We start from the raw sequence: 18,267 nt of genomic DNA on the forward strand, positions 1-18,267 counted from the left end.
GTCCCTGGGGCTCCAGGGGAACCTGCTGTGAAACAGGCTGAACTCATCACTGATGTTCCCTCCCTCAGCTGCAGAGAGACACTTCCAGCACTGTCATTTCTCATATTAGGAAAAGACTGTGGCATGAGAAACCCCTTTTCTTTGTCCCATCATTAGGCAGGACACCCAGGAAGGTGACAAGGAAAGATCTTATTTCTTCAAGATGGGGACTTATCCTCAGTTCAATGAAATAGGCACCTGGGGCTAGGAAGACATGCAGCTCTATTTTGCCCACACCATGTCTCTGCTTTTGCAACCACGGGGTCTTGGATGTTTTGTACCAGGGTTCATTATGGTGAGTCAGAGCTTGGCTGGTTCCACAGCTCTGTTGCTTCAGCCCAAATGTGCAGCAGTGCCCTCAGCCAGGGGCACAGGCAGGCAGAGCTGGAGCTGTTCCTGAGCAGACAGAGCTGTGACATGGTGGCAGAGCTCAGGACAGCTGCTCTTCAAGGACAGCATCCTCCAAGCACAGCAAGGGTCCAGATCGAAACTCAGTCTAAACTTGAAAGGCAATTGAAGGGCACCATAAGGAGTGTTTTCTGCTTCAGGAACAGTTAAAGGAAAAACAAAGATCCTTTGTGGCCACTGCTGAATTTAGGAAGAGCAGGTGTAGATAGATGTGAGATTCTGTCTGTCCTCTTTGCCTCAGCCTTCCCCAGCAAGGTCTCCCAGGCCTCTGTGACTCAGGGCAGGACTCTGGAGGAGATCAACCAGCAGTGCATGGGGATCAAGTCAGGGATGACTTGAGCAAATGCTTCCCAGTGTATGGGACAGGAGGGGCAGCATGGCAGGGAGCCGAGTGAGCAGGCCAATGGCACAGCCAGGCCACTCTCCAGCATCTTCAAAGTCCATGGAGTCTGTGGGAACTCCTTGACAATGGGGAAAATGCAAACGTTGCAGGCACCTTTCTAAAATGCCCAAAGGATGTGCAGAGAAGCAAATGGCTGTGCCCCAGATCATGTTCACCTGGATCCCATTTCTGGGTGTCTGAAAGAGAAGGGGACTGGATCTACCTAGGGGAGCTTGTCTCTCCCCATCCTCTTTGCTTTCTGTGCTGAAAGGATATTACTGCTGGACCCAGGGTGAGCAGTGGTTGTCTTCTGACCTGGAAGTCAGTGAACTTTTCAACATTACCCCTCCACAATATTCTTGTGCCCAAGTTAGGATATTCTGGTCTGCCTCAGTGGATGAGTAGATGGGTAAATAACCAGATGGATGGTCAGGCTCAGAGGGACGTGGTGAATGCGTGGCACTCTGCCTGGAGGCATCTAGCTGGTAGGGTCCTGCAGGGGTCTGTGCTGCAACCTTCCCTGTTTAACGGGCTTTTAATGACCTGGAGGAGATGAGAGAGTGCTTTTTCATAGCATTTGTAGAAGACACCACATTGAGGAGAGCAGACACTGCACTGGAGGGCAGGGTGGCCATCCCAAAGGACAAAGACAAGCTGGAGTGATGGGCCAATAGGAACCTCAGGATAGGCAGAAAGTTGTGCCCTTGAGGTCGACTAAGCCCATGCAGTGACATGGACCAGGGACTGCCCAGGTGGGCAGCAGCTCTGTGGGAAAGGCTTTGGTGGTCTTTGGTTTCCATTAGGCAAAAGAGGAGCAATCAGGAAAGAGGGCCAACAGCATCCTGGGCTGTATGAACTGGAGCACAGCCAGTCTGCTCAGCACTTTTGACACCATATCTGGAATATTTTCCTAGGTTTTGACATGCCACAATGCCAGAGAGACCTCAACATACTGGAACCAGTTCAGTGGAGGGCCACCAAGGTCAGTAGGATAGGAGAACTTTTATTGTAAGAAGAGGCTTAGAGAGCTGGGCTTGTTCAGACGGGAGTAGAGAAGATCTTGTGAGAAACATGTAGCAGCATTACACAGTTCCCAGGAAGATGGAGTCAGGCTCATGTCCATGACACAAGGACAAGAGGCCATGGGCTGAAACAAGAGAGGGTCAGGCTAGATAGAGAGAGAAACTTTCTCAGCATAAGGATAGTCAAGCAGTGAAAGCTGTTTCCCAGGGAGCGTGCACTGGGATCCTTGAATGTGATCAAGATGTGCTTGGATAAAGGCCTGAGTACTCTGTCTGACCCTGCTTTGAGCAGGAGGTTGGTCCAGACACCTCCCGAGGTCCCCTCCAGCCTGAATGATGCTGTCCTTCCTTCCCTTTAATGGTTTCCAATTAGAGAGAGAGAGCGCTCAGGTTCTCCGTGACCCCAGAAGTCATTCACATCAGGTTGAGGGCTGCTTCACAGGTGTCCCCAAACAGTCATGACCACATCCTTTGCTTCCCTTTTCCTTTGCCCAAAGCCAACTTCTTCTCTTTTACTGTCTTTATACCCTCCAAAAATAAGAGCCTACAGTGTTAATCCTTTCAGAGCCAGTTGCTCAAGGAATGTCAGCATCCATGTAGAGAGTCCAGAAATGACCTGGGCATTGAAGCCATCATTGCGGAAAGAAAGACGAGGCATCTGACCAGCTCCCTGAGCCCTGGAATCTGTATGCCATGCCTCCTGAGATTCCTGGCAACACCTAAAATTTCAGTTCAGAGAAATGTGAGTCCTCTTTAAGTGTCCAGGAGAGAGGGACAAGAGAGCATGGTACAGTTTCCCAAATGCCAGGACAGTGCCCAAAGCATGATTCCCTTGGATGTTTCTGTGATTTCCCTAAAAACGGCAGGATCTTTTTTTTTTTTTTTTTTTTTTTTAAAAGTAGGAAGATTATAAAAAGCACGAGGAAGATCCAAAATGCTCAAGGCCTCTTCTGAAGAGTCAGTGGCCCTGAGCAGCAGTGATGGGCCTTGTGTCTGGGAAAGAGGGTTGGGAGAAGTCAGGGAGAAACAAGCTGATGGCTGATGGTGTTAGCAAATCCTTAAAACCATGTCTGAAGCCAACAATGGAAAGCAGTGGATGTCTGATGGTGGAGGAGGAGGAAGACGATTGTCCTGGGAAGATGGCAGGACGGAAGGCCCCTCCTGTGCAAATCAGGGATGATACAGGCATTTCTATCGCATGTGCATGGCTCAGCCTGACAGATGGGGAACACCCACTGCTTGGGGTGTCTGTGCTCAGTCGTGCCCCATGACCTGACCTGGCTCTCCTCCCCTCCTTCACTCCTCACACTTGGGTGGGTGTCAGGAAACCTCCCTGAGCCTGGAGGATGCACAGCCCTCCTGGGGTGAGGTCCCACCACTGCAGGGGAAGAGGAAGGGTTGGTGAGACACAGGGGCATGCAGGGAGGGAGCAGTGCAGGTGCAGCAGTGAGTGCATTGAAGGCAGGAAGAAGACTTGACATGTCGGGGGCTGTCATGCTGAAGTGAAATAGGTTGAGTCTTGATTTGGAGGCAGCAGCAGAAGGAGGATGTGCAGCTGAGTGCTGGGATGGGGAGCTAAACAGAGGATTCTAGCATGTCTGGGCCTTGGAACTCTTGGGTGAGAAAGGAGCATTAGCAAGGCTTTGGAAGAAACGGGATGGGTTGTGGGGAACTCAGAGGCATTGGCAAATGCCCAGAGACACAGAGCTTGGTGCTGGAAGCAAGGAAGCAGGCACAGGCACAGGTCAGTGTAGCTGTGGTGGGGATGGCCAAGGGCCTTGGTGGGGCTTTGACACCCCAACAGAACTGGGACCCTTGTCCACTCAGCTATGGCTTCTGTCTCTTCCACTGAGACCCATGAGAGGACATGAGGTCCTTACAGCTCCAGCGCCTTGTTGCCTCCTCCTCACCCACCCTCCATAGAGCCTGGCAGGTGTCCTACCACTGACCTGCGCCTCCCATCACACGCTCCCACATCACAATGCCCCAGGAAGAGCCCAGAGCATCACAAGAGGGAAAGGATCTCTGGAATGGGAGTCAGGGCTTGGCCATCCTGCTTGGTGAAGCACATCAAGGGCTTTCACGGTGATCTCCACATTGAAATTTCCTCCTGTCCCAAGTGCCTCCGACTCTCTGCTTCACCATCCCCCAGGGACAGGAGCCTTGTCTGCTCATTCCCTGCATGGTCTCTTCAGCAATGGCCTTCACCAGGGCCTGCTAACACCCTCCCAAACCTTCAGCTGTGCTGCTTTTACTTCTCTGGAGGCTTGGTCAGCCTTTCAGGAGCTGCAGTTCAGGAACTCGGCACCAGAGGGCTCATTGCCACACAAAGCACCACAAGGAGCCAAGCCTGGGCAGAATTTCCCTTTAGTCTTCAGTTCTTATGAGGCTTATTAGAGAGATTTCAGGAGTGTAGTCAAAGTGAAAAGCTGTCAAAGCAAAGAGGCAAAGTGAATCAAATGCTTGATTTTGAATAGCCAGTTCTGCATGAATCCCAGCGTATTTGGGTTGCAGGAATGTCTTCAAGGAGAGTCTGCACCGTCGAGACCTATGGAGATGGACTGGCACAACCACCCCCAGCAGGGGGAATCCCCATCTGCTAGGCTGAGGCATGCATTCATGATGCAAACCTCTGCAGTGCCCACTTGTTTCTGGCCTCCAGGCAGAGTGTGACTCTTTCTGCATGGCCCTCTAAGCCTCTATCAGCTCGTTTTGCTTTTGCTACCCATCCCTGCCACTCCAAAGCCTATGGAACCTTTGGCTTTGGCATCCTCCCTTCATCCTGGGGCAAGGTTTCTCAATTCCTTCTTTGCAGATTCCCCTGTTACCAGCTCCTGGGTGCTGCCTTTTTGCCCTGGAGCTCCATCAGTTCAGACAAGCAGCCTCACAAGATGAATGTTTTGGTTTTTTTTTTTCATGGGAACCTGGAGAGATCTTTCTTGTCCTTGGAAGAGTCTGTTCTGTAAGGCCTGTCAGATTTTCTTAGATCGTTCACCCTTCAGAGCTGCTCCCTATGGCACCACTTGTATCGGTCCCCCGAGCAACTCAAAGTCTTCTTCTGTGGAGTCCACCAGCCTGTGCTCTGCTGCGGGTCTTCTTTTGACATCTGGGACCCCCCTATTTCCTGGTCACAACAGCTGAGGCAGACACTGATGATCACATCCCTGGGCAGCTCTTCCTTGTTGGCCAGGACCAGATCCAGGTGAGCATCATCCTTGTTGGCCCACTTGGCAGCTCTGCTAAGAAGTCATCCCACCCTCTTGCATTGCCTGGCCACTGAATGCCAGGGCACTTGCAGCTCCCCATAGAAACCTGCTCATTAACCTGGAGACTTCTTTGGGTTGCTGTCAGAAGACTTTTTCTGCCTATTCTACCTGATCAAGTAGTTGGTAACTGCCAAGACACTGTCACCCTTACTCACTCCTCCTCTCATCCTCACTCACACAAGCTAACTCAACCTGTTGCCCATCTCATAGAGGAGCTCCATATATCTGAGCTGCTCCTTCATATAGGGGGCATCCCCCCACCCTCACCCACCCTGCGACTCCCAAGCCTCTGATCTGAGGCCCCTTTCTGTGGCCGGTGGAGAGAGATCTGTTAAGTGGTGAGCATAGAGTCACCCACCTTAGGACCTGATGAATCATGAATGGGAAATGTTTCTCTTCCGCTGGGCAGCAGGAGGAACCAAGAGGAGGTGATTTGGGAGGGATTCATCTCAGATCGCTGTTAATGTCTCCACAGAAGCCATTTGCAATGAGTCAGTCTCATCAATCAAAAGAAAGAGGTACTTTCAAGGTAAAATTTGTCTGAGCTGACTAAGACTGGTTTTGTCTTCGGGTCACTGGCAACCCACAAAACAGGTACTAACCTCCTGGCTGTACAAAAGAAAGACTTGGTTTCAAGTGCAGCAGAAGAGTTCTTTGTTCCTTTAATAAAGTCCTCAGAGTGAACTGGGATGCTTCTACTCTTTATTTATGTGCATTTTCAATTTAGTCGCTAAAAAAAAAAAGTATCCATTATTCATCCTGCTCAAGTGCCAGCGAGGTGGGCAGCTATTTAGGGGACTTCTGTCCACTTAAGGAAGCGTGGTATTTCCTGTCCACACCCATCACATGGAAGAGACGCTGGTCCCCAGGTGATGCTGCTCATAGTGCACCACTTCCATGTCTCCTGGGTCTCATCTGGCCCCATGAGCATTCCCTGCAGCCCAGACACATAGTCCTGTACTTCTGTGTTTCATCCACCCCAAGTACATGAATTCAAGTGAGGTCTGTATGGTGTGCTTTGTTTTGTTTTGTAGGCTGCCAGTAAGGATGTTCTGCATGCACGTGTGGCGTGAAATACAGTTTGGTGTCTGTGTAGACTAGAGGAAGCAGCGCCTGGCACAGCCTTGTTCCTACGTCTTGTAAGGAAGAGCTCTCGGAGGGAGCTGTGCCTTAACTCTAAGGAGCACTTTCCTGAAGGAACGATGCCCACAGCTGCACCCAGCCCTTTCCCTGGTGTGAAGGAGGTGAATAAGGTGATCAGTCTGGAGGACATGCCGTTAGAGCAAGACAAGGGCCTCAGGTATTTGCTGCCTAGAGGTACCAGTGGGGATTCAGTCAAACCTAAGCTATCTACCCCAAAATATCAGAGCCATTGATGCACAAGAGGCTGTGGGTAGGATTTATCACAATAACATGCCTGAAACAGCTAAGCTAAATCATCATCTGTGATTTCAAAATCTCTTCACGGAAGAAACATTGTTGGCATTCATTACCAGCTTGGATGGGACAGGATTCATCTCCCTAACTTAGGCATTTCAGCCTACACTCATCCATCTTAGTTTTCTATATTGGTAACATGTGTGCCAGCTTGATGGAATCATTTATGTATTTCAGTGTTTCTGCAGCTTGGCAGGGAAGTTATTTATTCAATGCAAGAAAACTGTCTCAGTTCAAATGCAAAGAAATCTCTCGCGTTGCATGACAATCCCATATTTTCATTTAAATGAATGAGCAAATCATGCTTTTGATTCTCTTTCCAAAAAAGAACATTTTTCTTGCCAATCATGAGTGAAAAGTAATCCAGGAAAATTACAAAATGGCAACGCTGTGACAGGGATTAGAGGAGATATTTCCGTTTAATTCTGGAGAGACCTTAAGGTATAGTTGTAACCCTCGTGTCTTCAAAGGATGGCCCCCGCTGAACAGGAGTCCCTCACTTGTGCAAATCACCAGACGTTGCCCAGCACGTGGGTCAGTGCACCTGGCACTAGGTATTGAAAAGTTAAGCTGCCGAGCCTGTGCTAAGTACAGTTCCCCTGAAGTGCCATAGACCACTATAGGAGGAGATGACACCATCCTCTGTACTGCTCCTTCCTCCCCGCTGTCAAAGGAGACCAGGCAATGAATTCATCTTTTTAGACATTACAGTCATAAAAGTCTGTGTTGGAATAAGTTAATTCCCCTGAATTTGCTAGATCAGCTGAAGTATTGGCTCTGAGAGCATTGCATCAAGGACTGGACATTTACTTCACCAGACCTGATCTGCAGACAGCTGCCTTGTTACTCAAAACTACATTTCTGACCAATATTCAAGATTTTGTACCAAAGCGGAAGAGAGGTAATCCGAGGCAGTTAAACTGGACTTGATTTCAGGCATGTTTTTGTTCTAACCAGGAGGTTAATGGAGATGTAAGCATCACTTGGTAGAGAAATAAAGCCATTATTGTTCTTTTGATTGTGCCCCACCTATTTTTTGTCATTTCTTAAAGATGAAGAGGTTCAACAAAGATCTGCCACCAAAATAATCAGGAAACCAGATTTAGAAGCAAGGAGAAGTTGCATCAGAACTGGAGGAGGGTGAAGCTTGTTGAGAACTGGGCGTGCCATGGAGGGATGAAGCCCTCTGCTTGTTGCTTTCTGTCTCGGTTTCCACACGTAGAAAATGCCATTGTGGTATTCACCAGGGTTTGTAAAGTGCTTGTAGGTCATTTGAAAGGCATTGCTAGGCAGGGTCTTCTTATGGTGATCTCTTGCAGGAGAGAACCTGGTGTGATATTCATTTCAGGAATCTTTACACTGCTAAGAAAGAAAGGTCTCATTCCTGCAAATATGTCATCATCATGTGTTTGCCCTCCCCACCGCTCTCCCCTTCCAAAATCCACTTACAAAAACTCTTCTTAGGTGGAAAGCTGTTGCCTGAAGATGATCACCCTTCTCTTCAAGCCTGCCTTGAGGGCATCTTTCATCATCTGGTTCCTCAGGCTGAAAAGAAAGGGACTCATCAAAGGAGTTACCACTGTGTTGAGAAGGGCCACTGCCTTGTTGTAGGACATGTGGTGACTTGAAGGCTGGGCATACATAAATATGCAGCTGCCGTAGCCCAAGATGGCAATGGTGAAGTGAGAGGAGCATGTAGAGAATGCCTTGTGCCGTGAGGAAGCTGAGGACAACCTAAATATGGTGTTAATGATGTAAAGGTAGGGCACTGCTGTCATGCCCAGGGAGCCAAGTAGGATGATGGATGAGGCCATGAAGGTGATCAGCTCAACAATCTGTGTTTGCACCCAGGACAACTTGATCAAAAGCACGCTGTCGCAGAAGAAGTGGTCAATACGATTGGCATTGCAGAAGGGCATCCTGGCAACCAGGACAGTGGAGACAATGGTGGCCAGGAAGCCTGCAGCCCACGAACCCAAGAGTAGCTGAAGGCAAAGCTGACCGTTCATGAGCATGGGGTACTGCAGAGGGTGGCATATGGCCACACAGCGGTCATAGGACATGAGAGCCAGAAGGACAAACTCGACTGAGCCCAGAAGGGAGTAGAAGTAGCCCTGAGTTAAGCAGCCTGGGAAGGAAATGGCTTTGCTGCCCATCAGCAAGTTTCCTATGGCTTTGGGTATGATGGATGTAGCGATGAAGATCTCCAAGCAGGAGAGGTTACAGAGGAAAAAGTACATGGGCCTGCAGAGGTCTCTTCCAGGCAGAACGAGGGCAATGATCAGCAAGTTTCCCACTAAGATCACCAGGTCTGAAGCCAGGAGAGGGATTGCCATTGAGCGCTGCTGATGGTGGCGGGAGGGGAAGCCCAAGAGAAGGAACTCTGTGACAGTTGTGTGGTTCAACATTTCTACATCGGAGCTGCAGTGAGCAAGGGCAGATGGTCAGTGGAGGAAACAATGCTTCAGGAGGTTACAAGAAGATGAGACAGAACGAAAGAATGTAGAAGGATGAGAAAAGGCGTTCACGGAGACATTCATGCAACGGCTGGAAGGAAAACAGAAGAGAGGAGAGAAGAATCAAGCTAGAGCAAGAAGACACCTTTTATGCGCTAGGAGCAAACGTAGTATGGGGGTTAGAGCAGGAATCCACTATAAACATGATGCAAGTTATTGTATTTGAGCTCTTTACCCAACAGTCCCTTTACAGTCAGTGAGGAAGAAACAGACGTTTCTCAACCGGTTTTATTCTAATCTATTTAAAGGTATCTTTTAGGATGAGCTATAATGCATTCTAGTGCAAGATAAAACAGTGCAGCCAAGTGCCTTTAACCTTTTGATTAGGACAGAAAGAGAGAGAAGGTGGCATGAAGATGGTGACCAATGAGGGGGCGTGTGGGAAGTAAAGGTAAGAAGGAGAGTGAGAGAAGAGGGAAGTTTTATTCCCTGGTTAAGGTTTGGTTTTCAGGGAAAGTCAGAGCCAAAGAGGGAGAAGACAAACATCCCGTGTTTAAAACTCTTCCATTTTCAGGACTGTCTTTCCATCCACGCTTGAACTTTGTCGGGTAGAACAGAAAGCTTTATTAACAGATTCCTCCTCTGTCACTGACAACTTTCCTGCTGAAAAACAGTTTTGATAAACCTTTCTGGCTGTCGGAGGGAAAAAGAAAAGAAGATTTGAAAAGCAGCAGAGAAGAGGGGAATAAACAAAGCAAACACCTAAGAGCAGAACAAGATTTAAAAAGATGGGGGGGAGGGAGGCGGAGAAGGGAAATTCATTCAGTTGGGGGATAAAAATTACCTTGTAGAGCAAACAAATGAAGAAACTAAATAAACTAATGAGAGACTGAGCCTTCTCCCTCCTGTGGTGTTTGGGGTTTTGTTTCTTTTTCTGTTTTTCTTTTCTTTCCTGTGGAATGAAGCCTGGTTTGGTAAGGAGTTCATCCTTACCAAGTCAAGAATTTATTATCTGAGGGCTTGGAACGTTTGAATTCCTGGTGCAGCGCTTCTTTCCAAACAGCCTTCCCCTATGCGGGCCATCTCCTTCCTGTCCTGCTGGTTTTGCTCACAAAACCTACACAAGCCTGAAAACCTCAGACCCATCCGGCTCTGTGCAGCTTAGCTGAGATGGGCCAACAAGCCCACATCAAAGGAAGGGGCAGAGATCCTGACACAGGTCTCGCTTCCCGAGAAATATCACAGGGAAAGGAGGGATATCAAAGGAGGGTAGCAGGTAAGAAGGCAGGCAGGCCAGGAATTTAAAAAACAGCCAAATCAATGAAAATCAAGGTGAAATGTGACAAACCACTGACATGAATCTATGATGTGCTGGGAGCATTAGCGGGGGGAAAGAGAAGCCCAGCAGACTTTGTGTGAAGCACCATCTCCTTTCCTCCCACAACCCCTAAAGAACAGTCTATCAGGGCTCCTTTCAAGGCTCCTGTAAAGCCTTTGTGGGTCAGCTGGGAATGCCATTTGTGCTGAGGCACTTCCTCCAGACTGAAGGAGTCTCCCATTTTTCTTCCCCTTTTGTGGAGAACATTTCTAAGGCCTTCGGTACGTTCCCCGAGGATTCATGGCCTTGGGTGCTAAAGGGTTCCTCAGCAGAGCAGCTCTGAGAGGGTGAGGGGAGATTAATGACAGTGATAGCTGGCAGCTCGGTGACCTAATCCCTGCAGAAGTCGAGATCCATTCTGTGAAGTATTTTGTGAGGGAGAAGCACCAAATCTTAAAAGGTGCTGTCAGGAGATGTTTAACGGTGAGAGCAGCTTCTGTGGAGTGACTTCCATGCTACCTGCCTTGTCTTTATAATGTTGGACACCTAAAGGATAGGTGGTTTTTAGTGTCAGAGTAATCGCCTTAGTTTTCCTGGGGTTTGCCAATGAAGTTCAGAACACAGTTCAACTTATTGCAGAAATGGATTTCTAAAGGTAGAGGAGAGGAGTCGATTCCTCTTCTGCACTTGCAAGGGGAGCCCTGACTGACAAATCAACACCTGGCTTCTTCATTGCAGACCTCTGGGAGATTTGCAGAGATCATTCATTGCTGTCTAGGGGCCACCTGACTGTCTCCTTCCAGTCCAGAAGGAAGCCGATGTCCTGAGGGTTTGGTGCTAAAACTGGCAACATTGTGAAGGCCTCTCTGCCCATCGTAGTGCATCTGAAATAGGACAAGGTATCTCTCTTTGGGTGGAATTGTTCCCCTAAAGCTGAGAGAGAGGAATCTCATTCTTCAGGGCTTTGGGAGTCTCCTCCCTGATGACATGTAAGAAGACTTTCCTTCTCCCTGAGTAGACAGGCTCTTAGTCCCCCTTTCTCCACAGGGCTCATGAAAATAGGACCTCCTTTGCACTCCATGTCAGCAGGCCAGCCCCATCCTCTGGCACTGTCTGGCAGAGCACAAACCTCTGCCCATGGACTTCTTCCTGATCTCCTGACTTCACAGTGGACTGGCTGACCCTGCACTTGTCTAAACTGGGCCCCAGATCACTTCTCCTTTCAACCCCTTTCTTCCTTTCCCAGTGCAGGCAGGGGGTGTAGAGCAGGGGCTGATAGAACCCACTGCTCCCTCCATTTCCTCACAAGTCTTCCAGGAAAGATGGACCCATGCCTTTGCACTTCCAGCCAACGTGCCACTTTGTGACAAGCTGGCACACAGAGATGTTTAGCCAGTCTTCCCACACCTCGAGACCCATTTTGACCACAGCACTTTGTTTGCAAAGGGTTGGCAGTCGGGGGAAGTGAAGAATGCGGAGAGTGTGATGTGAGTAATTGTCCGTATTACACACATCCACTTGGACTGGAAGAGTGAAACCATGTGCACCACCGAGGGTGATGGTTAATTCACAAGCAGGGTGGCTCCTCTTCTGTGTGAGGCCAGATTGCAGGGACGAGGGGCCCATGAGCGTCCATCACTCAAGACCCAAATGCAGGACCCGAGACTTAGCCCTGTTGGACCTCATACAATTGGCCTCGGCCCATCGATCCAGCCTGTCCAGATCCCTCTGTAGGGCCTTCCTACCCTCCAGCAGATCAACACCCAACTTGGTGTCGTCTGCAAACTGACTGAGGGTGCACTCGATCCCCTCATCCAGATCATTGATAAAGATATTAAACAGAAATGGCCCAAGTACTGAGCCCTGGGGAACACCACCTGTGACCAGCCACAAACTGGATTGAACTCCATCCACCACCACTCTTTGGGCCTGGTCATCCAGATAGTTTTTTACCCAGCAGAGAGTACACCCATCCATGCCATGAGCAGCCAGTTTCTCCAGAAGAATGCTGTGGGAAACAGAGTCAAACGGTGTCAAACACGCAGTTGTGCTGGAGAGCCCTGGCATCTCGCATAGCACTACAGGCCTGTATTTGGTCATTGAGTAGCTGCCCTGAATTAGGTTAGGCAATGTAGGGATGTCCACGGGTGTTGTGCCATTACAGTCCATGGTGATCTAGTGTATGCAGCTGATGGAGAAAATGGCTGATGGCTATGGCAATGGCTACATCTGCCCCCCTGACTACCTCAATAGGCTGCCCTGAACATAAGGAGTAGGGAAAAGTTCAGATGTCCTAAACGTGGGCATCTGCTCTTGGCCAAAGGAAGTCCCCTCTAAGCTCAAAGATGATGCCTCCAGATACTGCCCTCTCTGTGAACCGCTGCATTACAGCTTGCAGTTACCTGCACATACCTTGGACCAGCTCTGACACCTCAGATGTCACCAGGTGTTTGAGTCTGAACAGCACACTCCTTGCCTCCATCCCCAGCAATTACTACGGGAGCTGAGACAAGAGGCTCCCAGGCACCAGGTTCCTATTTTGTGTCCACCTGAACGGATGCAAGAGGAATACCACCTCCTGTGGGTTTGTGGCAGCCATAGATGAGAGCTGAGGTCCCTTCCAGCCCCAGGACTACAAACAAAGGATGAGGAGCCTCAATTGACTCAGCGGCATCCCTTCCCGCAGCAGGGGTAAAGGAGCTCTGTCACTGTCCAGGTTTTCTGTCCCATACCAGAAGTAAGGAACGGTGATTCTCATGCCCAATTCTCTCTCTGATAGGAGAAATTGCATTGCTGGAAAGAAGTATCTCTCCAGAGGTGGGAGAGGGGCCACAAGTTATTACTTCAGTCTGTTTCACAGCAGGTTTCCCAGGAGCCCCAGGGACACCTGGAGGGAGCCCAGAGGGGCAGAGAAAGTGCTGCCTTGGGCTGGGCCTCTGCTGCTGAGCTGGGCTGGGCTCCTGGGATGGAGGCAGCTCATGGCTACCAGGCAGTGCTGCTGAGAGACAGCTCTGCCCAGGATCAGCTCCTCTGCAGGGCTGAGGGCACTGCCTGCAGGCACCAATGGGTGAGGAGAGAAGTAACAGAGAGGTTAAAGGCAGTCTGGCATGGGAGGACAGGTGAGAGCTCACTGCGGAAGAGATCCTCACAGCCCTTGACATGGTAAGTCTCTGGCTACAGGGCAATGCAGATGGGTTTCTGGATAGGGAAACACCTCCCGGGAGGAAAATCTCCAGGCAGCAGGGATATGATCTGGGAATGAGAGGAAACTAAAACGAGAAGTACTGTAAGAGGCAGAACGCAGAAACCTCCATTTGATCCCCTCCAATGCAGACCCCTTCCTCTGAGCAAGCCCCCTTGCCTCCTCTCCCACCCACCACAGCCTCTGCCCTCAGGGCTGGGGGGTCCAGGGCATGAACCACCTCCTCTGCAGCCAGAGCTCCAGCAGAGCCGTGGTGCAGCTCTGCAGCCACGGGCCCAGTTCCCTCTGCAGAGCGCAGGGGCTGAGAGCAGCTGCCCGGCAATGGTGGTGTCTGGGAGGTGGTGTGCACAGCTGGGGAAGGGGAACGCTGTCTGAGTGCCCCAATGCCTCTGCCCTGGCCTCTCTCAGCCACACCCTCAATGTATGTTTTTCCTTGTTCCTCCACTGGTCTGTGTTCTTGCTATTGTTGTCTTCTTGCTGTCAGGTTCTCCGGGGATGGGAATTTTTAGCTGCAAAGTCACAGGTGGATCTTGTGGGTCCTTTCATGCAGGTATGTCCATGGGAACACATATCCCAACTTTCATCCAACCTGTGGGGCTGTGGGCAATGCAATCTGTGGGGCTGGGGAATGAGCTGAATCTCCCTCACTCAAATGCCATCATTAGGACCCTTGGCTATCTCCTTGAGGATTCCTTCCAAGATGTGGAAGCAGGATGAAAACCTGCCACATAGCACCTTTGTATTATCTGGAAGCACCATGGAGAAGTGCAGAGATGCTATGACAGAGAAGATGCTGATGGATTTGTGACATGAGCCATGTGTGTCCTGGGCTAGAAGTGGGGAGCTGAGACCTTAGGAAAGGGTGAGACATTTAGTGGTCTGAGGTGGATCCCTCTGCTCACAGCAGTGCTTGGTGGCTTTTCAGGGTAATATGGGAGTGTGCTCACCCTCCACCTCAGAAAGCTGCAAGCCCAGGGCAGCTGGGAGCCAGACGGAGGGACAAACCAGCTCCCCTCCCTCTGCACTAAGCCACAGGCACTCCTCTTGCCTCGCAGGACTCCCTCTGTTCTCCCTGAGTGCAGCACAAATGCTGAGGCTTTCTGACATCCAAGAACACTCCCCAGGGTACGAGGGGAGGAGGAGCTGTCAAAAACCCCAACCTCTCAGACTGCCTTCTGCCACCTCAGTTCCTTATCACTGGGAGTGCAGATGCTGACAGCCCCTTCTGCACTAGGAGCGGTTTCATGAGACAAGGTCGAACACCAGGACTGGCCCCTGCCCCCACCCTTCCCATGAACCCACTGCTGCAGAGCAGGGCTGACCTCTCGGCAGCCAGTGGGCAGAGCCCCTGCTCCTCATGGCACATTCAGCCAGCACCAACCAGGGCTCCAGCTACAGAGCTGAAGGAAGGTCTGCTAGAAAAGGAAAAGGGTGTCTGCATGTAGCAGGGTGAGGGTGTATGAGAAATGGCTTTGATTTTGCTCAGAGAAGTTTTCCCTAACTTGACACTGTCTTTTCCTCCTATTACAGTGCCCATGCCCATAGACAGCAAATGTCCAACCGCAGCTCCATCACCCAGTTCCTCCTCCTGGCATTGGCAGACACACGGGAGCTGCAGCTCTTGCACTTCTGGCTCTTCCTGGCCATCTACCTGGCTGCCCTCCTGGGCAACGGCCTCATCATCACTGCCATCGCCTGTGACCACTGCCTCCACACCCCCATGTACTTTTTCCTCCTCAACCTTTCTGTACTTGACCTGGGCTGCATCTCAACCACTCTCCCCAAATCCATGGCCAGTTCCCTCTGGAACACCAGGGCCATCTGCTACGCAGGATGTGCTGCCCAGCTCTTTCTGTTTTCATTTTTGATTTCAGCAGAATTCTGTCTCCTCACCATCATGGCCTATGATCGCTACGTGGCAATCTGCAAACCCCTGCACTATGGGACCCTCCTGGGCAGCAGAGCTTGTGTCCACATGGCAGCAGCTGCCGGGGGCACTGGGTTTCTCAATGGTCTCTTGCACACTGTGAATACATTTTCAATCCCCCTCTGCAAGGGCAATAGTGTGGACGAGTTCTTCTGTGAAATCCCTCAGATCCTTAAGCTCTCCTGCTCACACTCCTACCTCAGGGAAACTGGGCTTCTTGTGGGTAGTGGTTTTCTTTTTTTGGGATGTTTTGTTTTCATTGTGCTGTCCTATGTGCAGATCTTCAGAGCCGTGCTGAGGATCCCCTCTGAGCAGGGACGCCACAAAGCCTTTTCCACGTGCCTCCCTCACCTGGCCGTGGTCTCCCTGTTTCTCAGCACTGCCATGTTTGCCTACCTGAAGCCCCCTTTCATCTCCTCCCCTCTGCTCGACTTTGTGGTGGCAGTGCTGTACTCAGTGGTGCCTCCAGCAGTGAACCCCGTCATCTACAGCATGAGGAACCAGCAGATCAAGCATGCAGTGTGGAAAATTATGACTGCCTTTTTTTTCGAAGCAATAAACTGCCCATCATCTTCTGCATAGTAGTTATAATGTAACTCATTGCAGGACCCGCCTGACTTCTGAATTTTTTGTTGTTTGTGGTGGTTTCTCAATTGTGATAATGTTGTCATCTCCTTTCTAATTCACTGTCTGCTTTGCTTTTCTGACTGAGTGGCAGCATAAATGAGGAGCCATGCTCCCTGTGTTTTTAAACAAAATAAAGGACCCTGCAGCAACTATTTTTTTCCTGACATCCTTCCTCCAAGGCCTTTTTGGAGCTGTAGGGACAGTTCCTGTGTGCATGGGTGGAGGGGAAAAGAGTCCCGGCATGGCAGCACTGCCAGGGAGCACCAGCACTTGGTCTTCAAGAGCTGTTCTCTTGCCACTTCCACACTCTCCTTCTGATCCCTTGTGTTGGTGTCAGCCCTGAGTACTCTGGCAGCTTGGTCCCAATGGGCACTTCCATGACAGAGCTGGCCTCCATAGCAGCACTTCCATAAAGAAGGGTGATCTCCTCAGGGCCGTGCCTGAAGGCTTAGGTCTTCTTTCAGAGTTGCTGTCAAGAACAAGCTCAAGTGCCCTGGGGAGGAAAACATAAGTGAACATCTAATGTGTGTGAGTGTGCAGGGCTGGGGCACACAGCAGTGTCCCTTGCACAGCCAGGCCTCCTGCGAGAGACTTGAAGGACCAGCAGAGCAGCGTCTGGTCTGTGCCCATGTTTGCCTGACACCCTGGGCAAGGTGCCCCGGGGCAATGGCCACAGACCAGCCCCTTGCAACCACCATTCCCAGCACTGGCCTCTCACTCCAGCTCGGAGAGGTTCTTTGTCCCTCCATGGAAGGACACCAAAGGAGTAGGTCAGCAGTCCATGTTTGCATTGTACAGAGGAGATGTAAGCATGCACATCACGTACATGACGTGAAATGAACTTGAGTGAGCAGAAATGCCATCAGCTATTCCTTGGGGTTCCAAGGAGGCCTGTGGGATAGACACTGCCTCCAGGTCACTTCACGTTGGGAGCAACATCCCCTGGGAAACCACCCGAATGCAGCATTGGGATGTGCTTCCTTGAGCCGAGGTCCCTGGGTCCATTCCTCATGACGAGGGGCATCTCAGACAGGTGCAGAGCAGGGCGATACACCACAGGGCTGAGGTGCCTTCCAGCCTCTGGCAGTGGCAGCAGGAGGCCATAGAGCCATTATGCCTGCTGCAGTGCCCTGCCTCCGCACATGCAAGGGAAGGGCTCGTGCCTCTGAACACCCCTGTGTGTATGAGGAGTGCATGAGGCCAGCTGAGATATGGGCACCTCACAGATGTGTGTGACTCCAGGAACAAACCCCACTGGCCCAGGGAGATTCATCTCACCTGCCTCGGACAGGCTCATTGCAAATGCTCCTGTCTGCTCCCGCTACCCTTTCCGGGTTGTGCCCTCAAAGGTGTCAGAGGCATCAGAGAGGTTCTGGGGTCCTTGGAAAAGGCAGACATCAAACCTTTCTTCAAGAAATGCAAAAGGAGGACTGGGAGAATTACAGGCTGGTCATCGTTACATCTTTCCCTGGGAAGGGAATGGGCCAAATACTGCTGCAGCCATTTCCAGGTACTTGTAGGAGAAGAAAGGCATTGCTGAACCTGTGCGGGTAGGGGAAAGAAAGGGATGTTTTGTACGTGGACCTTAGCAAGGGTTTTGACATGGTTTCCCGTAATCTCTTTGTAGCCAGATTGGTCCCCAGTCCAGGTATCTGGACTGAAGAAGTGGGTGATGTAGTGGGTGGGAACGTGGCTGGTGGATCCAGCCCAAATGTCAGCAGTGGTAGAGTCCTCCTCGTGGCCATTCCTAGTGGCATCCCTCAGTGCAAGCAGTGGGGCCAACACTGTTGACTGTCTTCATTAACTGCCTGGATAATGTGCCGGAGTGCCTTTTCAGCTCCTTTGTGGATGATGCCAAACTGGGCAGACCCGTTCCGCAACCTCATCTTGTTCACCCTGCCTTGAGCAGGATAGCTGGACAAGGTGATGTTCAGGGGTCTCTTCCAAGCTGAGTTATTCTAGGATTCAATGAATCTTTTCCTTGGAGAGCTTTTTGAAGAAAGAAGAGACAGAAGAAGAAGGAGAAACAGAGAGGCAAAAGTAGAGGCATATAATGCACCAATATAAATACAACGTTCCTCTGAGGAACGTTTCTCTGCTCAAATGGTTGGTAGGAAATCTATTAGATAAATATGATGAAACAAGCTTACTTGTACCTGCTCACGTACATCTATCTGCTTGCT

The 18,267-nt window shown here is 50.4% G+C and overlaps 2 protein-coding genes across 2 annotated transcripts; one reads left to right on the forward strand and one right to left on the reverse strand.

The window, feature by feature from the left end:
- Window positions 1-8,014: 8,014 nt before the first annotated feature.
- LOC309603343 (olfactory receptor 6M1-like) lies at window positions 8,015-8,962 on the reverse strand (the record flags this gene model as incomplete). Its single annotated transcript, XM_082338213.1, has 1 exon — window positions 8,015-8,962. One exon carries the CDS (start codon window positions 8,960-8,962, stop codon window positions 8,015-8,017), a length of 948 nt encoding a protein of 315 aa, XP_082194339.1.
- A 6,120-nt stretch (window positions 8,963-15,082) lies between these two features.
- On the forward strand, window positions 15,083-16,039 carry LOC309603344 (olfactory receptor 14C36-like; the record flags this gene model as incomplete). Its single annotated transcript, XM_082338214.1, has 1 exon — window positions 15,083-16,039. The coding sequence occupies one exon, from the start codon at window positions 15,083-15,085 to the stop codon at window positions 16,037-16,039; it is 957 nt and encodes a 318-aa protein (XP_082194340.1).
- Window positions 16,040-18,267: the final 2,228 nt, after the last annotated feature.

The sequence above is a fragment of the Platalea leucorodia genome, assembly GCF_965183815.1.
Source record: "Platalea leucorodia genome assembly, contig: HAP1_HAP1_SCAFFOLD_59, whole genome shotgun sequence".
NCBI lineage: Eukaryota > Metazoa > Chordata > Aves > Pelecaniformes > Threskiornithidae > Platalea > Platalea leucorodia.